This window comes from Marmota flaviventris, chromosome 3 (genome assembly GCF_047511675.1).
Source record: "Marmota flaviventris isolate mMarFla1 chromosome 3, mMarFla1.hap1, whole genome shotgun sequence".
NCBI lineage: Eukaryota > Metazoa > Chordata > Mammalia > Rodentia > Sciuridae > Marmota > Marmota flaviventris.
Window position 1 is genome coordinate 79,579,208 of NC_092500.1, and position 25,305 is coordinate 79,604,512.

Consider the following 25,305-nt stretch of genomic DNA (forward strand, 5'->3'; position numbering starts at 1 on the left):
TGAATCCAATCCCCAATATCCGCCCCCCCACCCCCGCCACCAAAAAAAGGCATGGCTTCATTACTTAGCTCCTTATCTGTCTTCTGCTCATGGATTTCTAAACTCTTCCCTCCAAAGTCACTATAAACTAATGTACTAGATTCCCAGGAATGATGTAATAAATTATCACAAACTGAGTGACTTAAGCAACATAAATTTATTGTCTTAGGTTTATGTAAGCTAGAAGTCCAAGGTCAGGGTGTCTCTGGGTTTGTTTCTTCTGAGGACCATAAGAGAAAACTTGTTCCATACCTCTCTCCTCACTTCTGGTAGTCTCAGACATTCCTTGGCCAGAAGATGGTATTCTTCTTATGTCTTTACATCATTTTTCCTCTGTGTGTACCTCTGTATCTAAATTACTTTATTTGTTTTAATTTTTTTAATGGTACTGGAGATGGAATCCAGGAATGTTTTATCACTGAGCTACATGCCCAGCCCTTTTTATTTTTTATTTTGAGATAGGGTCTCACTAAGTTGCTTAATGCCTTGCTGAGTTGCTGAGGCTGGCCTTGAACTTGGAATTCTCCAGCCTCAGCCTCCCAAGTTACTGGGATTATAGGCATGTATCAGTGTGTGTGTGTGTGTGTGTGTGTGTGTGTGTGTGTGTTACTGGGGATTGAAGCTAGGGCCTTACACTTAGGCATACATTCTGCCACTAAACTACATCCTCAGTCCCCAATTTCTCTCTTTTATAAGGATACTGGTCAGATTGGATTAGGGCCCTACCCTCATGAAGTCAACTTGATCATCTGAAAAAATTACTTCCAAATAAGGTCATTCTCATAGGTGCCTTGTGATAGAACGGCAGCATCTTCGGCAGGTACACAATTCAAACCACAACACTACTATTTCCTAAATCACTGTCATCATCCAGCTACCATATTAGCAGATTATTCTCAAATCTCCATATCCAGTCCTAAAGATGGATATCTAGGAACTCAGCACATCTTAAAACAAACTCTTTATTTCAGCACATCTTCTTCCTGATCAGATTTTTTACTCTTCCTTATTTAATGGGACAAGAACCATTCTTTCAGTCAAGCTAGAAGCCAGATGGTCATCTGTAATGTGCTGGAAAGACTACTGGACATGACTTGAGAACACTCAGCCCTGTATAATAAGTGTATGTGATTCCACAAATTTCTTAATCTCTTCAAACCACACTTTCCTCATTTGCAAAATTAAGATTAAAAAAAAAAAACCTCAGGACTGTGAGTATAGTTCAATGGTAGAGTGTGTGCTTAGCCTACATGAGGCCCTGGGATTCAATCCCCATCACCAAAAAGAAAAAAAAAAAATCAAAGGTTATAATTAGTTGGATAGTATATATTAAAACATTTTATTTTAATACCAGATGTTGTTTTTTGATTCTTGAATCTGACCCTTTGCTTTCACTGGCTACTACTCTTTTACTTTATCCACCATCTCTGGCCTTTGGAATAATTTCTACTTTAACTTCTTTTTGTTTTTTCTTACATGATCATACTGTCACTCTTGTTTAAAAAAAAAGTCCTCAGGAGCATAGCATTTATTTTCAAAATTCTCCCTGTCCCTAGAATAAAGTTCTAACTTGACATTCAAGATTCTAGCATCTGTCCCTCAGTAGCCTCATTTCCCTGAGTATTTGCTGAGCACACCCTATATGTGGGCCTCTACTACAGGCCCTCTGTGTATTCTAAGAATAGGACACAACTGCATCTCAACAGGTATAATTTAGTAGGAGTAATAAAAATGAAGTTGTGGTATGTTCTGTGATAGAGTTTTAATTTTACAAGTCTTATTAGAGAGAGAATGGTTTATCCAACAATGTGCTTAAGGGACAGAGAATATTCAGGAAAGATCTCACATTGGGACAGAATTAAAGATAGATTTCATTGCATTTCATTGAGAACTTACTTGGTGCTAAGCACTATTATAAAGTTAAGATCTATGTCAATAAAGTAAATACTGTCACTGTTCCCTCCCAGTTTACAGGTAAGGAGATAGTCCATAGAGAAACTCTTACTCACGCAAAGAAAGACATCTATTAAAGTCTATAATGTTCAAGAAAGCCATGTTCTAAGTCATTAAGCTATGCATATTACTTTCCAATTTAAAGTGATACATAGGCTGTAAACAAGGAAAAGGATACAGAGCAGTAAATGATGAGAATACTTTAACAAATGCATGAAGACATGAAAAAGTACATTCTTTTGAAGGAACATTGAGCAGAGAAGGGTGACTAGAATATAGGGTTCTAGAATAGGATTTACAGAATATGCTTATGCCTGTGAATGTTCAAACCATGAATGCTGCTGCTTTCTTAAATGTTAAATTCCTCTTTTATTTTTATTTATTTGGGATTCAACCCAGGGCCTTGCACATGCTAGTCCTCTACCACTGAGCTATACCAGCTCTCTGGCAATATGGTTCCTCCTTGTCAGGTCTTCCTCTGGCTAACTTGTTGATTATGGTTTCAGCTCCTTTCTGCCTTGTAATCTTTTTTCTCTTCTTCTCAGCCTATTTCCTGCCACTTATATGGCCATCTTTCATGCTGTCAATTCATTTGGAGTAGAGAGTATTCTTTGAGACACTTCATTTTATCCTCAAAAGGAAAAATCTTTAATAATGTACTTAAGTGGTGATGATCTTAAACAGGAAAATAAACATAGTACATTCCCTTTAAGTCTCAGGAACAATTTCTTCAGTGTCCATTATTTCCTGAATATCAAGAGAGATTGGTCTTTTCATTTAGAATTCCCTCCCCAAACTGCCTAAACAAATAGCCTTTTCATTACCTGCCTAGTATGGAAGACCCTCAAAAATACTACCTGTAGATTGGCTTGGCCACATCCTCTTCCCTCTGGCAGTCCCATCAGTGATCATTTATACCTGCCAGATGTCAACCTAGCCTTTTACCCAAGTACCAAAAAAAATATAAATACTAATATACCAAAATGTTCTCTACCCAACTTTCTCAAAGACAGGTTTATATGTGTGTATGCATATATATGTGTTTGTTCTGTTATTGTATCCTGATCTCACAAAGTAAAATGCACCTAAAAACTGAGAAAAATAAAGATTCAAGGTAGAGCAAAACTCCACATCCTAAATTCTATTTATATCAATGTATTTGCCAAGTGTGATGTTGCAATTTAGTTTTCATTTACAAATGGGAAAATGGAAATGAAGAAAGGGCACAAAACTCATGGCATCTCATGTAAAGCCAGACTGAACACACTAGCCACCATATTTTAGCCAATAGTTGATTGGTTGGCTATTGATACAAAAGATCATCATCTCTCCTTCTTCCATAAATGTTACCTGTTTAGACTTCATAAGAGAATAACTCATGGACATTATAATTCAGAACATCTATTGAGATAACTCACTTTGCATGGAGTACATAATATAGGTTGGATTGTTAACTTTGAAGTAGAAGGTTATCAAACTGAAGAGCCAAAACTGTTACAATTTAAATATATATATATATATATATATATATATATATACTTCCAGAGTTTAAAACTGTGTGATTACAATTTATGAGTCTGGAGATGAAGGTTCACATATTTAATCACTTAATTTGTGAACATTGCTTTCATGTAATCATCCAGAGCTATTAGAATGAATAGCTGTAGAAAATGACAGCCCTTAGGGCCAGAGTTTGCACACATTGTATTATTTGTTAGAAAAGATTCATTTTAAATTTCAAGTCTTAATGTTATTTTTCTAATACTTTGCTGGTGTTTTTCTACTAGTTGCCCTGGGACCAGAAAGAAGAAAATCTGATTCAGGAGTTATGTTACCAACACTCAGGGTCTCTCTCATCCAAGATATGAGGTATTTATTTCAATGTTAGCATATGGTGGTGACTTTGATGTATTTTATGGCTTTCACCTAAATCGCTCAAATAACATATTTTTTTCATTCCAAAGGGAAGATGCAACTAAGAAGTTTTTAAGCATGTGCTTCTTTTGTTTTTAAACATTTGTTTCTGTTTTGTTTGTTTTTTATGGATTAACCCCAAAGCCTGACACATACTAAGCAAGTACTCTACCACTGAGTTATTCTCCCAGCTAAAACATCTCTAAACTATTTTATTACTTATTTTGTTTGTTTTTTAAAAGCGCCTTTTAAATACTTGCTGTCTATAGATACAGACCAAAATACATCTAATTATTTGGCAGAAAATAATGGTCAGGTAGATTTAGTTTAGAGCAAATACAAACCTATCGCTTCCCAATTACTGGTCTTAGAAGTCTTCAGAAAGGATAAAACGTCTAAAGTAGATTTTTTAATGAAGAAAGTAAGGCTTTTTTTCTTTTTTTAATGCTTTTATTGGTGCATCATAGTTATACATAATGACTGAGTTCATTTTGACATAACATGCAGGTATGAAATTTAATTTGCTCTATTTTAATTCACCAGTGCCTCCTCTTTCCTCCCCTCCCAATTCCCTTATTCCCCACTTTTACTCTGCTGGTCTTCCTTCTATTTATTTATTTTTAACTGGTACTTTATAGATATACATACAGGTGGGATTCACTGTGGTATATTTAAACAAGCATCTAGCATATTTTTGTCAGATTAATTCTGCATTTCCTCCCCTTTCCTCTCTCTCCTTCCTCTCGCTCTGTCTCCTTTTACTCCACTGATCTTCCCTCTGTCCTTATGATATTCTTCCCCCAATATACACATACACTTTTTTTCCCTCACTTTGCTCTAGCTTTCACATATGAAAGAGAACATTCAGCCCTTGATTTTCTGAGTGTGACTTATTTCACTTAGCTTGATGTTCTCCAGTTCCTTACATTTACTGGCAAATGCCATAATTTCATTCTTCTTTGTAACTGAATAAAACTCCATTGTGTGTGTGTCTGTGTACACAAATACATTCTCTTAATCCATTCACCTATTGATGGACACCTGGGCTGGTTCCATAACTTGGCTATTGTGAGTCGCATTGCTTTCAACTATGGATGTAGCTGCATCACAACAGTATGCTAATTTTATTTCTTTTGGATAAATACTAAGGAGTGGATATTTATAAGTGGGTCATATAGTGGTTACATTCCTAGTTTTTTGAGAAATCTTTTACTGCCCTCCAGACTGATTGTATTAATTTGTGGTCCTACCAACAAGGTATGAGTGTACCTTTTTCTTCACATCCTTGCCAGCATTTGTATTTTTTTTCCCCATTGGTTATTTTTAGTTATACATAACAATAGGGTTCATTTTGACGTAATTATAAAATCATGGAATATAGTATGTTCTAATTTAGTCCCCAGTAGTTCCCCTTTCTCTTCCCTTCTCCCTCCTCTGTTCCCTTCACTCCACTCTACTGATCTTTCTGCTATTTACTTATACTTTTTTATTTTTTAATCAGTGCCTTGTGGATGTACATGATAGTGAGATTCACTGTGGTATATTCATATATGGAAGGAAAGTTTAGGTCATATTCATTCCATAGTCTTTCCCTATCCCATCTCTCCTTTCTTCCGTTCATTCCTCTTTGTCTGCTGCACTGATCTTTCATTTTTTTTAATCTGCCCTCCTCCTATTTTGGATTAGCTTTCAACCTTTGACTTTTTGACTTTTGGGGACTGGTTTATTTAACTTAGGATGTTAGTCTCCAGTTCTATCCATTTACTGACAGATGTCATAAAGCCATTCTTCTTTATGGCTGAGTAATACTACATTGTGTACATATGACATATTTTCTTTATCCATTAATCTATTGAAGAGCTCCTAGGTTGGCTCCAAAGCTTGTCTATCGTGAATTGTGTTGCTATAAAGATTGATGTGGCTGTATCACCATAGTATGCTGATTTTAAATCTTTTGGATATAAAACCAAGGAGTGGGATAGTTGGATCATATGATGGGTTCCATTCATAGGTTGTTTTTTGTTTGTTTGTTTGGTTGGTTGTTTTTTTTGTTTTTTTTGTTTTTTTTGGTTTTGAGGGGTACCAGGGATTGCACTCAGGGGCACTCAACCACTGAGCCATATACCCAACCCTATTTTGTATTTTAGTTAGAGACAGGGTCTCACCAAGTTGCTTAGTGCCTTTTGCTGAGGCTAGCTTTGAACTCTGGATTTTCCTGTATCAACCTCGGGAACCACTAGGATTACAGCCTTGTGCTGCTGCGCCCAGCTTGTTTTGTTTTTAAGGAATCTCCATGCTGTTTCCAGAGTAGTTGCACTAATTTGCAGTCCCAAAAAAGTATGAGTGTACCTTTTTCCCCTTATCCTCACCAATCTTTATTGTTACTTATATTCTTACTAATTGCCATTCTGACTGGAGTGAGATAAAATCTCAATGTAGTTTTAATTTGCATTTCTTTAATTGCTAGAGATGTTGAATATTTTTTCATGTATTTGTTGACCATTTGTATTTCTTTCTTTGAGAAGTGTCTTTTTAGTTCTTTTCTTTTCTTCCCCCCCGCCCCGTAGTGGAAACTGAACCCAGGGGCACTTAACCACTGAGCCACATCCCCAGCCATTTTTATTTTTTATTTAGAGACAGATTCTCACTAAGTTGCTTAAGTCTTTGCTAAGTTATGGAGGCTGGCTTTGAACTTGCTGTCCTCCTACCTCAGCCTCCTAAGCCTCTGGGATTACAGGCATGAACCACCATGCCCAGCTCTTTATCCATATATTTATTGCTTGTTTTTTTAGTTCTTTGTATATCCTGGATATTAATTCCCTGTCTGAAGAGCAGGTAACAGATTTTCTCTCATTCTGTTGGCTCTCTTCACGCAACTAATTGTTTCCTTTGCTATGCAGAAGCTTTCTAATTTGATACCATCCCACTTACTGATTTTTTGTTTTGCTTCTTGTGCTTTATGAGTCATCTTAAGGAAATCAGTTCCTGAGCTGACATGTTGCAGTATTGGGCCTGTATTTTCTTCTAGCAGTTGCAGGCTTTCTGGTCTAATTCCTAGGTCTTTGTTCCATTTTGAGTTGACTTTTGTACAGGGTGAAATACAGGGGTTAAATTTTATTCTCCTACGTATGGATTTCCAGTTTTCCCAGCATCATTTGTTAAAAAGGCTACCTTTTCTCCAACATATTTTTTGGCACCTTTGTCTAGTATGAGATACTTACATTTATATGGTATTGTCTCTGTGTCTTTTTTTCTGTTTCATTGGTCTCCATGCTTATTTGGTGCCAGTACTATGCTATTTTTGTTACTATAGTTCTGTAGTATATTTGAAGTCCAGTATTGTGATGCTTCCTGCTTCACTTTTCTCACCCTGAGACCTGTTTTTGGGTCTCTTGGAGGTTTTTTGTTTGTTTGTTTGTTTGTTTGTTTGTTTTTTGCAGTTGTAGATGGATACAATACCTTTATTTTATTTACTTATATTTATGTGGTGCTGAAGATCGAACCTAGGGCCTCACACGTGCTAGGCAAGCCCTCTACCCCTGAGCTACAGTGCCATCCCCGGTCTCTTGTTTTTCCAAATGAATGTCATAACTGCTTTTTCTAGTTCTGTGAAGAATGTCATTGGAATTTTGATGAGAATTGCATTGAAGCTATATAGTGCTTTTGGTAGTATGTCCATTTTGGCAATATTAATTCTATCCAAGAACATGAGAGGTCCTTCCATCTTCTAAGGACTTCTTCAATTTCTTTCTTTAGTATTCTATAGTTTTCATTGTAGGGGCCCTTCAACCTCTTTTGTTGATTCTCAGGTATTTTATTCTTTTTGAGGCTATTGTGAATGAGATACTTTTACTAATTACTTTTTCAGCTTATTCATCATTGCAGTCTAGGCATGTGATTGATCCTGCTACTTTGCTGAATTAATTTACATGCTCTAGAAGTCTCCTTGTGGAGTATTTTTTGGAGTCTTCTAAATATAGGATCATGTTGTCAGCAAACAAGAGAGAATTTTCACCCTTCTTTTCCTATTTGTATACCTTCAATTTTCTTCTCTTACTGATTGCTCTGGCCAGAGTTTGAAGGACTTATGTTGAACAGGAGTGGTGAAAGTGGGCATCCTTATCTTGTTCCTGTTTTTAGAGGAAATGCTTTCAGATTTTCTCCATTCCGTATAATGTTGACCTTGCATTTGTCATATACAGCCTTTACAGTGTTGAGATAAGTTTCTTCTATCCTTAGTTTTTCTAGTGTTTTAAATATGAATGGGTGCTACACTTTGTAAAATGCTCTTTCTGCATCTGTTGAAATAGTCATATGATTTTTGTCCTTACATCTATTTCTGTGGTGAATTACATTTATTGATTTCCATGTTGAAACAACCTTGCATCCCTGGAGTGAAACCCACTTGCTCATGGTGCAGTATTTTTTTTTTAATATTTATTTTTTAGTTGTAGTTGGACACACTACCTTTATTTCACTTATTTATTTTTATGTGGTGCTGAGGATCAAACCCAGGGTCCCGCACATGTGAGACAAGCACTCTACCGCTGAGCTACAACCCCAGCCCCCCCAGCCCCAGTGCAGTATCTTTTAATGTGGAGGGTTTTGTTGGTTTGTCTGGTATGGGGTTTTTTTGTTTGTTTTGTTTTGGATTTTTTCTTTCTTTTTTATTTTTTGGCACTGAGGATTGAACTCAGGGGCATTTAACCACTGAGCCACATCCCCAGGCCTATTTGTATTTTATTTGGAGACAGGTTCTCACTGAGTTGCTTAGCACCTCCTTGTTGCAGAGGCTGGCTTTGAACTCGTGATCCTCCTGCCACAGCCTCCCGAGTCACTGGGATTATAGGCGTGCGCCACTGAGCCCAGCTATTTGGTATCTTTCTATTCTTTTAATGTATGTACTTATGGCTGTGAACTTTTACTTTAGAACTGCCTTCATATTGTCCCAGAGATTTTGATGTATTGTACCACTATATTCATTTGCTTCTAAGAATTTTTTTTATTTCTCCCCAATTTCTTCTATCCATTCATCATTCAAAAATATATTATTTAATCTCCAGGTATTGGAGTGGTTTATGTTTTTATTTTATTATTGATTTCTAATTTTATTCCATTATGATCTGATAGAATGCAAGATGTTTGTGGGTTTTGTTTTTTGGTATTTGCCAAGATTTACAACCCAAAATAGAGTCTATTTTAGAAAATGTTCCATGTGTTGCTGAAAAGAAAGTGAATTCAATCTATAGATATCTGTTAGATGCGTATTATTAATTGTATGTTTTAATTCTATAGAATCTTTACTTAGTTTATTTTTGGATGATCTACCCAGTGATGAGAAGCATGTTAAAGTCACCCAGTATTATTTTATTGTGATATATTTGATTCTTAATATTGAGAAGGTTTTGTTCGATATACGTAGATGCTCCATTGTTTGGGGCATAAATATTTATAATAATTATATCTTGTTGATGTATGATTCCCTTAAACAATATGAAGTTACCTTCTTTGTCTCTTCTGATTGCTCTTGGCTTGAAGTCCGCTTTATCTGATATGAGAATAGCAACCCCTACTTCTTTACAAGTCCCATTTGAATGGGGTATATTTTTTCTCATCCTTTCAATTTAGTCTATGGATGCCTTTGCCTGTGAGGTGAGTCTCTTGCAGACAGCATATTGTTGGGAGTATTATGAGAATTATACTTGATCTTAGCCAAAGGCCAGGAAGTGATTAAATGAGAAGTAAATGAGTTAGTTTACGTAAAGAACTTAAGTACATAGCCCATACTAAGAATCACAAAATGTTAGTTGCCATCTGAATCAATTTATATATTTATGTCTTAAGTTTTATTACTCTTTGGTAGATGAAACGTAGTTGTCCTTATGTGGCTTATGATTTTTTTTGAGAAGAAATGGGTTCAGCTCTCTTAACAAAAATATACAACTACCTGTGTTTTACAATGGCTTCACAGTAGCCATCAACTTAAGGAGGTGGTGGTTTAAAGCTTTGCCACTATGAACTCAAGCCAAATTTCTGAAACCTCATTAAAAAGTGGGGGCTGGGGATATAGCTCAGTTGGTAGAGTGCTAGCCTCACATGCACAAGGCCCTGGTTTCAATCCCCAGCACCACACACACACACACACACACACACACACATCAAGTAGTTGCCTGGTATGGTTGTGCACTGGAGCCTGAGGCAGGAGAATCACAAGTTTAACAGCAGTTTGGGCAATTTTGTGGGACCCTGTCTCCAAATAAAAAGGGCTGGGGGCATTGTTGCTGTAGCTAGCTTAGTGGTAGAGCACTTGCCTAGCTTGGGTGAGGCACTGGGTTCAATCCTCAGTACCACATAAAAAATAAATAAATAAAATAAAGTTATAAAAAAATATTTTAAGGGACTGGGGTTGTGGCTCAGTGGTAGAGCACTTGCCTTGCACACATGAGGCCCTGGGTTCGATCCTCAGCACCACATATAAATAAACAAATAAAATAAAGGTATTGTGTCCATCTACAACTGAAAAAAAAATTCAAATATTAAAAAAGGGGGGGGGGGGGCTGGGGATATTACTTGGTGGTAGAGTGCCCCAGTACAAACTGGGTTCAATACCCCGTATGATTGATAGATAGATAGATAGATAGATAGATAGATAGATAGATAGATAGATAGATATAGATAGATCAATCAAAGCAAGCAAGCTAGAGATATAACTCAGTGGAAAGCAATTCTTGATTCAATTTCCAGTGGGGGACAGACACATCATGTAAGGCTACTGTAAGCTCCTTCTAGTTCCTGCTGTTTTACTTTCTTCTATTTTATTTTTATTTATTTTGTCAGGGAGAGGAGGTGCTGCTTGGATTTCACTGTGTTCACTTGATGAGCAGTGTTGCACACTGGTTAAGACCTTGGGCCCTGAACCAGCATGGTGATGTAGACCTGTAATGCTGAGGCAAAAGAATCACTTGAGCACAGAAGTTGAGAAGCAGCCTGGTCAACTCTGTCTTTAAAAAAAAAAAAAAAAAAGTGACCTTGGGCTCCGTAATGGTTAATAATATCTCATATTATAATTCATATTTGTAACTTCTTTCTATAACCACTAGAAACCTGGCTTCCATTATCTAGAATATATTTACTTATTTGTATAACTCTTATATGTTTTGTATACATACTAGGTAATTTTTTAATTGCTAAACCATATGAGAAAAAAAGCTTATTAACTAAATTAGCACAGTGTTCATGTCTAACTCTAGCTTTGTCTTTGGCCTTTCAGTATCCAATCAAAATATTGTTTTCTAAAGCTTAGATTAGTTCCTTTTATTCTCTCCATTCACTTCACTATGGTTATACTATTTATTTATAATAATAATACAGTCCTGTTCTTTTTGTTACTTTGTATTCCATTTTGGGTTACCTCCACATTTTGGTTGGTGAATTTGTTTTGTTTTTCCCAAATTTATGTACAATGAAGTTCACTCTTTGTTAGTATGTAGTTCTGTGGGACTTCACAAATACCCAATCATGATAAAGAACAGTTTTGTTCACCCACCAAATTCCCTGTGCTGCTTCTTAGTTAACCTCTCTTCCAGATCCTCCCCCAGGAAGTGACTGATATATTTCTAAGCTTTTTGCATGGACAAGAACTGGAAGAGTAGTACCTCAGTAACAGTGAGCACACTGGCCTCTCATATATTAATTTCTAAATATAATTCTGTAGCTGCACGCAGTAATGCACACTGCAGTCCCAGCTATTCAGGAGGCTGAGGCAGGAGGATCACAAGTTCAAGTCTAACCTGGGCAACACAGAACCATCTCAAAATACAAAATAAAAAAGGGAATATAGGTCAGTGCATTTAACCCCGAGTACTGCAAAAATAAATAAATAGTTCTCTAATGGGAGGAACCAGGGTTTCCTAGGGAATGGATGATTCCAGGATTCCAATACTGAGAAAAGAAAAAAAAAAAACAGGAAAAGTCCGAGGCATCTTGTGGTGCCACAAATAAGGAAATGCCACAAGAATGATAGGGTCATTTTTAAAGAAGCATACTAATTAAATTTAAAGAAAATGCAGTAGAAAAAAATAGTAGTTTAAAGTTTAAGACTTTATTGCTTTTAGTCACCTTTGTTATCAATTGAGGAATGTCCTTGGGCTGAGGAATAGCCACTGCTCTTTCAGAGACTCATATGGAAGGTACCCAATTGGGTTGTCAGGTGCCTAGCTACTGACACCAGACCAGTAAGAACCAGGGTCCAAGAGGATGTTACTTGACACCAGATTTCTCTGTTAATGACCATGTTTAATAGCATTAATTCCTTTAAAATAAGTATTATAAGGGCTGGGGATGTGGCTCAAGCGGTAGCGCGCTCGCCTGGTATGCGTGCGGCCCGGGTTCGATCCTCAGCACCACATACAAACAAAGATGTTGTGTCCGCCAATAACTAAAAAATAAATACTAAAAATTCTCTCTCTTTCTCTCTCTCTCTCTCTAAAAAAAATAAAAATAAAATAAGTATTATAAAATCTGAAAAAATTCTTAGATGTAAGATGGTTTTGGTTAAATCCCACAAAAATTATAACACATCTTCGGGGGAGGCGGGGGGATACTAGGAATTGAACTGATGAGTGTTATACCACCAAACTATACCCCCAGCCTTTTTTATTTTACTTTGAGACAGAGTCTTGCTAAGTTGCCAAGGCTGGCCTCGTGCTTGCCATCCTCCTACCTCAGTCTCCTGAGTTACTGGGATTACACCACACCCAGTCACAACTTTACCTCCTGATTCTGACTTGTTTTTTAAGTCATTTCTTTAGTGTATCTGTCTATGTAATGTGATAACAGTGCTTTGCATCTTATTGATCAAGAGTGTTGGCTCATACATCAGCACTGAAGATTAAAGTGCTACTTCTTCACATTCAGGGTGAGGAGAAGAAAAAGGGAGAAAGTGAAGAAAAAAGCAAGAACATGTGTGTGTTACAGAGAGGATTTTTTCCTTATTCTGAATGCTTAGAATCAGCAGAGTTTTGTTGCAGTATTTATTACAGCCGGAATGAGTCATTCTGGATATTTAAAAAAAAAAAAATCAAATGAGAAATGATGCATTATATAGTAACAAAGGCTTTTTCATGACTCACCTCCCTGTGGTGGTTTTTATAATTTACCCTCTCTCTAAGGCTTATCCTTCTTGTCTGATCCTCCTTTCCCCTTTAGGAAAAAAATTATTTAGGAAGATAAATTTAGTTTGGCTAAATATAGCACTGACATTTACATGGAATACTAATTTATACATAGACATAACTTTTATTCTATTTTATTTTATTTTTTGGTTCTGGGGAATCAAACCCAGGAACACTTAACCACTTAGCCACATCCCCAGTTCTTTTTAAATTTTTTTATTTTGAGACAGGTCTCCCTAAGTTGCTTAGGGCCTTGCCAAGTGACTGAGGCTGGCCTTGAATTTATAATCCTCCTGCCGCAGCCTCCCAGGTCACTGGGATTACAGGCATGGGCCACTGCACCCAGTTAAAAGATGTAACTTTTAATTGTTGTTTGACCACACAATTTTTTTTGTGTACCACATAATTACCTAAATCTTTCTAGCTTTTAAGATTATCAACACAGTATAATGTGACTTCTGATGCCATAAAAGTAAAATTTTTATATTTTCCATATATTGTCTGGGGCAACTTGAAAAATAGATGAGTAGTTACCAGGTTTAGTGGCACATACCTGTAATTCCATATGCTCAGGAGGCAGGCAGATCATAAATCAGAGGCCAACCTGGGCAGTGTAGGGTTCAGCTGCCTCAAAATTTTAAAAATACTAAAAAGGACTAGGGATGTAGTTCAGTGATGGAGTACTCCTGGGTTTAATCTCTATTAGTACAAAACAAAAATAAGGGAAAAGAATAAGAAAAAATAGTTAAGTGGATTAAAGTTGTGGCTCATTTTTAAACTATAGAAAAATTATTTTGAATAAGAACTTAACTGTTCATATTGTTTTATTACTTTTCTTTAGCATTGGGAATCATCAAGTGCCTGTTTATAGGTAACTCGGAGGATGAAACAGGGACATAATAAGTCTGAAAGAATAGATGACTGTTAAATGCTTTATCTTAAGATGTTGTTGCTTGTGTGTTTGTATTATAATGACATTTCTGATGTGGGACTAAATTCATGATTCAGATGGAACTTTTTAAGGTTTAATGGGCCTTCAAATTGTGTATTACCCATTACTTCCTCTAAGTATGAAACAGCTTTTTGGTGCCCAGAACTGTTAATTCTTTTTTAGTTCTTTTTTAGCTCAAGTTTTCCTTAGGATCTGTGTCTTTACTGTTACTACTGTTTTTTTAGGCATATTCAAAACATGAGTGAGATCAAAACTGATGTTGGACGAGCTCGGGCATGGATAAGATTATCTCTAGAGAAGAAGCTTTTGTCCCAGCATCTCAAGCAGTTGCTCTCTAACCAACCACTTACCAAGTAAGATATTGCCTTTTGAGACCTTTCTGTTTTGTATGCTGGCAAAGCTGACAAACTGGCATCTTTAGCATGAATTGCTGATTTGTTTGCACATGAATTCTTATTGTGTAACAGGAGTGTACTTCAGAATAAGAAACTATCTTAGGGGGCTGGGGATGTGGCTCAAGCCGTAGCACACTCACCTGGCATGCGTGCGGCCCGGGTTCGATCCTCAGCACCACATACAAAACAAAGATGTTGTGTCCGCCGATAACTAAAAAATAAATATTAAAAAAATTCTCTCTCTCTCTCTCTCTCTCTCTCTCTCTCTCTCTCTCTCTCTTTCCCTCTCTCCCTCTCTCCCTCTCCTCCTCTCCCCCCCCCCTTTTTCTCTCTCACTCTCTCTTTCAAAAAAGAAAAAAGAAACTATCTTAACATAATATTTGATCATTGCTGGGAGGGCTCATCATATTTTATAGCCAAGGGCCAGATTGCTATGTTCTAATCAGAAAAAAAAAAATAATTCATCTGTACAGTTTGACAGCAACTTCGAAACCTAGAGTAGCATAAAAAGGATGGGAGAAGGGTTCACTGTAAAGGGTTTATGACAGTCTTGCCAACATTATGCTCAATAATCTAAAGCCAGGAAACCATTTAATAGCCTGACAATTAATTGTTAATTGGTTTGATAGTTTCCTTTATCAAGAAATCCTGAATACATGTCTGAATGTATACATTAGAGCTTTTTTGAAGGCTAAGGACTTTTGAGTTTTTAAGAGCATATATATGTAAAGAATCTAACCAAGACCTAAATATGACAGTTTATTGTAATCCCATCATAGTAACCCAGTGCTTTTTGCAGTTCTACTTTTATATGTATCACCCTTGGATTAATTACCCCATGATCATTTTAGGATGAGTCTTAATGTCCAGAGAGTCGTTTTGATAATAAAATGTAATTTATCAACTGTGAACCAGACCTTGTCTTTTAACATTTTTTCCCCCAATCATTAAAGTCATTTATGCCCATTGTGGCTAAAGTACAAAGAGCCAGGCATAGTGGCACACAACTTTAACCCCAGCAACTCGGGAGGCTGAGGCAGGAAGATCACAAGTTCCAAGCCAACCTCAGCAATTTAGCAAGACTCTCAGAAATTTAGCAAGGCCCTTTCTCAAAATAAAAAAGACTGGAGATGCAGTTCAGTGATAAAGTACCCCTGAGTTCAATCACCATTACCAAAAACAAAAAAAAAAAGTACAAAGAAGAAGAACATGATAGTTTATAATCCTATTGCATAAAGAACAATATTAAGTATTTCTGTACTTTCATCTATACTGTCATCTATTCATACCTTCTTAGTTAAAATTATAGTGTATTTGCAATTCAGTGCCATCCTTTTTTAGCCTAACATGGTTTCACAATATATAAAAGTTTAAACTCTGAAGTCTGAATACTGCCTTTACTCCTTACTTTTTGAATGGCTTTGGACAAGATAATTAACTTCTCTATGCCTCTGTTCTTCCATTTATAAAAAATGAGATTGCTAATAGACTTATCTCATAGGATTGTCATAAGAATTAAATATATGAGGCTGGGGTTGTAGTTCAGTGGTTGAGTGCTTGCCTTGCATGTGTGAGGTACTAGGTTTGATCCTCAGCACCACATGAAAAAATAAATAATTAAATAAAACAAAGATTTTTTTTTTAAAAAAAAAGAATTAAATATATTAAGCCAGGCGTGGTGGCTCACACCTATAATCCCAGCAGCTCGGGTGGCTGAGGCAGGAAGACTGCGAGTTCAAAGCCAGCCTCAGCAAAAGCAAGGCACTAAGCAACTCAGTGAGACCCTGTCTCTAAATAAAATACAAAAAACAGCTGGGGCTGTGGCTTAGTGGTTGAGTACCCCTGAATTCAATCCCTAGTTACCCCATCCCAAAAAAATAAAAAGAGTAATATTTTTTGTAGTAGCAACTATGCCATTGTTAAAACCCTGCATAAACTTTTATCTTAAATGGCCATAACAGTATTCCAGCATGTGAATATATTGTGAAACATTTTAGTTTTTATTTATTTTTTGTTTTTTGTCACTGCTGGGAATTGAACCCAGGATCTTACTTCACCCCAGCTACAGCCCCAGCCTAAAAGGTTTTTACTTCACAAATAACATTTTAGTGGACATTTGTCAGTAAATCTTTTTAAATTTTTTTTTCTTTTGGTACTAGAGATTAAACCCAAGGGCACCTTATCCACTGAGCCACATCCCTCAGCCCTTATTTTAATATTTTATTTAGAGGCAGGGTCTTGCTAAATTGTTTAGGGCCTCACTAAGTTGCTGAAGCTGGCTTTGAACTCTCAATCCCCTGCCTCAGCCTCCCAAACCACTGGCAATATAGGCATGCGCCACCATGCCCAGCTGTAAGTAAACCTTCGCCCACATTTCATATTGTATACTTAGGACTGATCCCTAAAAGTAAAATTTATGAGTTAACGGTTATGACTAGTTGACAGGAACTTACCAACAAATTGCTTTCCTGAAATTTGCAATCCCACCAACTATAAGGATAACATTAGCTCCTCCTTGGTGCCAGTTATAATTTTTAAATCTTTATTGTTTCATTTTTTGTTTACAGTACTGGGGATTGAACCCAGGGTTGCTTTACACTGAGCTGCATCCCTAGCCCTTTACATTTTTTTGAGACAGGGTCTCACTAAGTTGGACAGGCTGGCCTTGAACTTGTAATCCTTCTACCTCAGCCTCCCAAGTCACTGGGATTACAGGTATGCACCACCATGTCCAACTTCTATTAGTTTAATAGAAAAACTTAATTCATGGCAAAGGCAGGCAGGGTGTCACATACCGGTTATCCCAGCAACATGGTAGACTGGGGTAACAGGAAGGCAACTGCAAGGCTAGCCGCAGCAACTTAGCAAGGTCTTTTCTTAAAACAAAAAATTAAAAAGGGAGGGCTGGGGATAGAGTTCCATTGGTAGAGTGCTTGCCTCACATGCACAAGGCCCTAGGTTCAATCCCCAGCACCACAAAAAAAAATTAAAAAGGGCTGGAGGGCTGGGATTGTGGCTCAGTGGTAGAGTCCTTACCTCATACATATGAGGTGCTAGGATCAATCTTCAGCCTCACATAAAAATAAATAAAGTTATTTTAATTTTTTTTTAAGGTGAGGAGCTGGGGATGTAGCTCAGTGGTAAAACACCCCTGGGTTCAGTCTCCAATACAAAAAAAAAAATTTTTTTTCATGTATTTTCCCCCTTTACTAGTTAAAAACCTTTTATTAGCTGTTAATATGTCCATTTTTTGTGAATTCTGTTTTTTCAACATTGTTTTCTTCCCTTTGTTTAGTGAAGTGTTTATTTTTACATATAATGAAAAGTATAAAAAATACACTGTTGTTTTGTGCTTGTCTTATTCGTTTTTAGGAAGCTTTATAAGCGCTATGCTTTTCTACGTTGTGAAGAAGAAAGAGAGCAGTTTCTTTACCATCTTCTTTCCCTCAATGCTGTGGACTATTTCTGCTTCACCAGTGTGTTCACCACTATCAGTAAGTCTGGAGAACTGACTGTTAAGTAAAGACTCTGTTAGGTAACTAATGGAATAAAAGTGTTCATATCTATAATAATGAGATATACCATAGTACAATGAGGTACACTATGATGGCCCCCCAGATCTCCATTTAGGAATGCAGGATATACCTTAGCTGCTGGGGATAGTCCTCAGTTGCCAGCCAGCCTATGGTAGTACCTCGCTGAAGAAAACTACCTTCCTGTGCATGTACCCTCCAGCCAGGGCCAGCCAGCATCCCACGAGTGATCAGAGGGCTATCTCAGAGCTCACAGTGGATATCAGCTGAGGACATCATTAAGACTGCATCACAGGGCTGGGGTTGTGGCTCAGTGGTAGAGTGCTTGCCTTGAATGTGTGAGGCACTGAGTTCGATTCTCAGCACCACATATAAATAAAACATAAAGGTCCATCAACTAAAATAAATAAAATAAAATTTAAAAAAAGGCTGCGTCACAGGGCTGGGGCTATACCTCAGTGGCAGAGCACTTGCCTAGCATGTGTGAGGCCCTGGGTTCCATCCTTAGCAGCACATAAAAATAAATAAAATAAAGGCATTCTATCTACAACTACAAAAAAAAATTAATTAAAAAAGAAGACTGCATCACAACTTAATATCTCCCTCAACCAGTCTTGTTTTCCTCCTCATAAGTGGATCCCAGGAGCAACATCATGTGTACTAATTTCTGACTTATTCATCTTTCCAAAACATCCAATCTGATGATAATTGTTACCTACAATGGGTGTAAAAAGGAATGTTTTGTTAAATAAATATTCCAATATTTATCCAAAATACATAAATTCAAAGAATAAGTGTATAATAATAATAATACACTTATGTGACAACATTATTTAATTTTGTTGACCAAGAAACACCTCAGAATCTTGCTAGATATTGTTGGTCTAGGTTGGGAGGAAATACTGATTGTCATTTTTCCCCCTAGTAATAGGAATTGAACCCAGAGCTTCACATGCTCCGTGACTGAGCTACATCCCTATCCCTTTTTATTTTATTTTGAAATAGGGTCTCAAATAAGTGGCCCAGGCTGGCCTTGAACTTGTGTTTCTCCTGCCTCCGCATCCTGAGCAATTGAGATTAGAAACATACAGCACACCACATTCAGCCTCAACATTTTGTTTTGTTTTCTTTTTTTGTACCAGGAATTGAACCCAGAGGTGCTTAACTACTGAGTCACATCCCCAGGCCCCCCACCCTTTTTTTAATATTTTGTTTTAGTTGTAGTTGGACACACACCTTTATTTTATAATTTGTTTAGAGACAAAGTCTTACCTGAGTTGCTTAGAGCCTCACTAAATTCCTGAGGCTTGCTTTGAACTCATAATCCTGCCTCAGCCTCCCAAACTGCTGGGATTACAGGCATGAACCACCACACCAGCCTCAGTGTATTTTTGATAACTGAACCACAGCATTTATTCTATCCACCATTATTAATTCTTACTTGCAGTGTGTTCCCCTCCCTATTTTGGAGAATTTTTGCTTGTATCAGTTAAGAATTGTGTTCAGCTGCAAATACCAGAAACTTTGAAAAGAAGTTATTTAAATAACAGTAATTTATTTTTCTTATGTAAGAAGTAGTCTGGTAGTAGGCAATCTGCAGTGCTGTCACAGACCGAGACCTATGTCTATTTCCTCCTAGACGTTATCAGAGTGTGCTAATCACCTCATGGTCAGAAGATGGCTTCTCTGTCCACATACCTGTAGGAAGGAAGGAGAGAATACCAAAGAGAAAGGGACAGGATCTGTGTTATTATTAATTTATTATGTTACTTCAATTATACGATTCTGAAATGTTATATACAGTTTTAAAAGACAAGAAAGGTCATTTAAGATTCTTAAGGGCTTCCTTATATCTGGACTTTTTCTTCATCTGAATAATTCTTTGAATTTGAGGAATTGAGATACTTTATGAAAGAAGTAGTCTTAGTTAATAATATTGCTCTTTTATACTTAACAGTGTGAATCACTGTTTTGCATCTGTGGGCACTTTGCAGTGCAGAACTACTGACCCTAAACGGGCCTTTTTTTTTTTTTTTTTTTTTGCAACTTTTCTAATCCTATCACTACAAGAAATTAGAGAGACTTCTGGCACCTAAAATAAAGTCTTACACTAACCTCTTCTGCTTTCAGTTTCAAAACCGATTTGATTCTGATGATTACTATACCATGAAAGTATGGCCTTTCCTCTGACATTTTCCTTTTCTCCAACCAAAATAAAAGGACAGAAAGGGCAATTATTCACAAACATAAAGAAAGTCATTTATGTAGAATTAAGGAAATTAACCATTCATCCCATTCATTTTCCTTAAGAGTTTGCTGAACTGTGAGTTTATTGTGATGCTGTATCTGGACACTTTGCCCACTAAATGTTTTTCATCCTATATGTAGATCTTTCAAGGACAGCTTCTGACCACCCCACTTATAACCAAATGAGTAGAAATCCCAAGGATACCAACAACAAAAAAAATATATGTACATAAATGTGTATATATATATATATATATACACATTTATGTACATACACACACACACACACACACATATAATATGTGTTACCCATCCCCATTATTTAAAAGAAGGGAGGACACCTCTAATATCTAACTTGTGCCTTCCACCTTTGGGGTAAGGCCAATGATAGGAAGGTGACATCTAGTGGTGGGCTTTTGGATGTACTGTTAGAGGGAAAAGGCTTCACATAGATCTCTTTCCACATCTTGACCTTTCCCCAAGGTTCTCTTGCATAGGAGTCACCTTTAACAGCTTCCCAAGTTGTGAATTATAGACTTTACACAGTGCCCAAAGTGGAGGCTCCATTGTTTTTTATTATCAGTTTTGTGTGTTGTACAGTAAACTTGGAAGGGGAAAGTTCTGAAGTGCAGTGTTTTAAGCATTCTCCAAGAAAATCAGCAAAAAATGGAATACTAATCTATAAGTCATCTACTCCTCCTTTCATATGAAAACATACTAGTAAATAAGTTCATTGGTACTCAATTTTATTACAGAGTTCATTTTTAAATACATTAAGCAATGAAAACACTATATAGCATAGTGTTCAGGTCCTCAGGTATTCTCTTTTTAATACTTGATATTGTTTATAAATTTAATGATGGTGTATATTATCATGGTGACATATAAGCCACTCGTACATGGCAATGTATGTATCATAGAAACCACCAGCAAAAGTATAGGGTCTTCATAACCTGAATCTTTTCATTCTAGATTAGAAGTTGTGATCTCATCTTTTTGTGTAAGTACATATTAAAAGATCATAAAAGCAAAGTATCTATGAAAATTAGCAGTTCTTATATATTTGTTTTGTTAAAAGAGCTTCTTTATTGTAATTCTTTATTAATTTTCCCTTTTTTATTTTAGTGATTCCGTACAGGTCAGTGATCATCCCAATCAAAAAGCTGAGCAATGCAATCATCACATCAAACCCCTGGATCTGTGTATCAGGAGAGCTGGGAGACACAGGAATAATGCAGATTCCCAAAAACCTCCTTGAGATGACTTTTGAGGTAGGGTCCAAGATACCTTTCTTAGCAAAAAAAAGTGTCATATTTAGTTCTACAGAAGGATTCTAGTTTGCTTTTTATCAGTTTTCTATGAATCTGTAAAATAAAGGAATGTGTGAGCATACTGGATCATTTTTGTGATCATATGCTTATTCTTGTCTAAAGTATCTTACACATAGGGGCTGGGGATGTGGCTCAAGTGGTAGCACGCTCGCCTGGGCATGCGTGCGGCCTGGGTTCGATCCTCAGCACCACATACAAAGATGTTGTGTCCGCCGAAAACTAAAAAATAAATATTAAAAAAATTCTCTCTCTCTCTCTCTCTCTCTCTCTTTAAAAAAAATAATAAAAAAAAAATAAAGTATCTTACACTAATCTGTTCTGTATTTTCATTATTGTTATTTTCATTGTTAAGCTCTTTTTTTCTGCTATTTTATGATTCTTAGTACCTAACACAGAATGTGGCAAGAAGAGAACATTGGAATAAACGGTGTCCTCCCTGCCACAACTTAACCATGTTTTGGCAAAAGGACCAGAGAGCTGACATCCATGCTTATGGATTTTAAATCACATAATGGCATTTATAGATCGATTTTATCAAAATGCCTTGTTGCATAATAGTTTTCAGATCTCACCTAGTGAAGTATTTCCCAACATGGAAGTTGAACTTAGCATGTAGGAAGAAGATAGATAACTGTTCATATTTCAAGAGAGAAGTGGTACTGTGGGGAAAAGGGTACACTTGTACATTGCTGGTGGGACTGCAAATTGGTGCGGCCAATTTGGAAAGCAGTATGGTGATTCCTGGGAAAGCTGGGAATGGAACCACCATTTGACCCAGCTATTGCCCTTCTCGGACTATTCCCTGAAGACCTTAAAAGAGCGTACTATAGGGATACTGCTATGTTCATAGCAGCACAGTTCACAATAGCTAGACTGTGGAACCAACCTAGATGCCCTTCAATAGATGAATGGATTAAAAAAATGTGGCATTTATACACAATGGAGTATTACTCAGCAATAAAAAATGACAAAATCATGGCATTTGCAGGGAAATGGATGGCATTAGAGCAGATTATGCTAAGTGAAGCTAGCCAATCCCTAAAAAACAAATGCCTAATGTCTTCTTTGATATAAGGAGAGCAACCAAGAACAGAGCAGAGATGAAGAGCATGAGAAAAAGATTAACATTAAACAGGGACGAGAGGTGGAGGGAAAGGGAGAGAGAAGGGAAATTGCATGGAAATGGAAGGAGACCCTCATTGTTATACAAAATTACATATAAGAGGATGTGAGGGGAAAGGAAAAAATAAACAAAACAAAACAAGGGAGAGAAATGAATTACAGTAGATGGGAGGGGAGGGGAGATAGTAGAGGATAGGAAAGGTAGCAGAATACAACAGTCACTAGTATGGCAATATGTAAAAACGTGGATGTGTAACCGATGTGATACTGCAATCTGTATACGGGGTAAAAATGGGAGTTCATAATCCACTTGAATCAAATGTATGAAATATGATATGTCAAGAGCTTTGTAATGTTTTGAACAACCAATAATAAAGAGAGAGAGAGAGAAGTGGTACTATCTGCAAGTCCTGTTCTCGTGTCCTTTGGGGTCTAAGAATAGCAGTATCCACTCAGAATCGCAGTACTCACCCAAGATCTCATTTTGGCCTTATATATGTAGTGGACTCACAGGCATTTGTATATAAAAGGTTAAAACCCTTGGCTTTTCTTCATCTACCAATTATGGGACATAAGCTACACTGTAAGTCCCATCTTGCTATTTCCAAACACTTTCACTGTATCAATCCACTCTTTTCCGTCTCTGCTGCATGAGTAATTCAAGGTACCATCCTCCCTCAGCTGACTCACTATGACCCCTTCTCACTGAGATACAAAGAAATGCTTTTAAAACTCATAATTCTGATGTTTCTATCTGACACATGTAGGGTCTATGATGCTTTTCTTATCAGATATTTAAAGTCTGAATTTATGCCAGGTGCAGTGGCATAATCCCAATAACTCAGGAGGCTAAGACAGAAGGATCACAATTGGGGGGCCAGCCTTAGCAACTTAGTGAGACCTGTCTCAAAATAAAAAATTTTAAAGAAGGCTGAGGATGTAGCCCAGTGATAAAGTGCTTCTGGGTTCAATCCCCAGTAGTGCTAAAAAATAAAAATAAAAAAGTCAGAACTTAATTAGCTTTTATGTTTACAATTGCTATTGTCATTGCTTTATTTTATGCTTGTCACAAAGGGTCAGTAAGGATGTTGATAACTGCAGTAGTTTCCCCCCCGCTTTTTTTTATAGTTTCACTTTCTATTGTTTCAGTTACCTGCAGTCAATCAGTCCAAAAATATTAAACAGAAAATTCCAGAGATAAATAATTCATAAGCTAATTTTGTTTGCTTGGGTATTTTTTAGTTAGGTTTTTTGTTTTTTCTGTGCTAGGTTTCAAACCAAGGGCATTACATATGCTAGGCTAGTGTTCTACCACTGAACTACACCCCTACCCTATAAATAAGTTGAAAATTGTACACCATTCTGAGTAGCACGATGGAATCTTGTGCTGTCCTGCCTAGGATGTAAATCATTCCATTGTCCAGTATATCCATGCCACCCACATATTAGTCACTTAGTAGACATTCAAGTTATCAGATCAGCTATTGAGGTATTACAGTTGCTTACGTTCATGTAACCCTTACTTAATAATACCCCCACCACTCTCATACTAGTGATATAAGAATAGTGGTACAAAGAAGACACCAGGGCAGGAACGTTGAAGGACAGATTAACTCTGGTACTTTGTGGCAACTTTGCAGAGCAGATAGGCAAAAACTTAGTAGAGATATAAGGTTTGGTACTATGGCAGTTTCAGATGCCCGTTGAGAGTTTTAGAACGTATCTCTTGAGAATAAGGGAGCACTGCCGTATGCCTTATTATTGTTATTATTTTTTAATAAATAGCTTGAAAAAATTCTGGTAGATGAGGTTTGGGGTCAGTTCTGCCTTGGATTTTTATATTTTGTTTGTGGTATTGGAAGTCAAAACCAAGGCCTTACTCATGCTAGGTTAGTACACTACCAATAACCTATATCCTCAGCTTCTGATTAAAAATAGGAAAATTGCTGGGCATGGTGGCTCACACCTGTAATCCCAGCAGTTCGGGAGGCTGAGACAGGAAGATCACAAGTTCAAGGCCAGCCTCAGCAATTTAGTGAGGCTCTAAGCAACTTAGCAAGACCCTGTCTCAAAATAAAAAAGGCTGGGGATGTGACTCAATGGGTAAGCACCCTTAGGTTCAATCCCATGTGCCAAAAAAAAAAAGAGGAAAATAACCAAGTATGGTATAACATACCTATAATCCCAGCGAGTTAAGAAGTGGAGGCAGAAGGATCAAAAATTCTGTCTCAAATAATCAAAAGGGCTGGGAATGTAACTCAATGGTAGAATACCCCTGGATTTTATCCACAGTGCTAAATAAATGAATATAAGACATATCAGTAGTCAAGGTGGCTCACTCCTATAATCCCAGCTTCTTGGGAAGCCAAAGCAGGAAGATTGTAAATTAAGGCCATATTAGGCAATAATGAGGCCCATCCCCCCAAAGTAAAGAAAAATAACAGTGTCAGAGATTTTTAAAATCTAGTTGATTTGCTAAGCTCTCTGTAAGTCAATTTAAATAGCACCATTTTCCCATTTCTTAAAATTTTCTCATCCTTCAAATCACTGTCTCAATGATATTTCTGGATTGCACAAATGGAAGTAACTCTTTCTTCCCCAGAATTCTTTTAGTGCTTGTTTACATTTTTAGTCTAGCACCTTGTA

The 25,305-nt window shown here is 36.9% G+C and overlaps 1 protein-coding gene across 3 annotated transcripts in view; it reads left to right on the top strand.

Moving 5' to 3' along the window:
• Dennd5b (DENN domain containing 5B) overlaps positions 1 to 25,305 on the top strand; it is a 182,820-nt gene that overhangs the window by 140,065 nt on the left and 17,450 nt on the right. For 2 of the 3 annotated variants that reach the window (XM_027934152.2, XM_027934153.2), the window contains 4 exons: positions 3,780 to 3,861; positions 14,256 to 14,384; positions 17,799 to 17,920; positions 21,332 to 21,477. In XM_027934152.2, coding sequence (XP_027789953.1) covers positions 3,780 to 3,861; positions 14,256 to 14,384; positions 17,799 to 17,920; positions 21,332 to 21,477 — 479 coding nt within the window. The remainder of the gene's footprint in view (positions 1 to 3,779; positions 3,862 to 14,255; positions 14,385 to 17,798; positions 17,921 to 21,331; positions 21,478 to 25,305) is intronic. The other variant, XM_071610002.1, reaches the window with a different exon arrangement.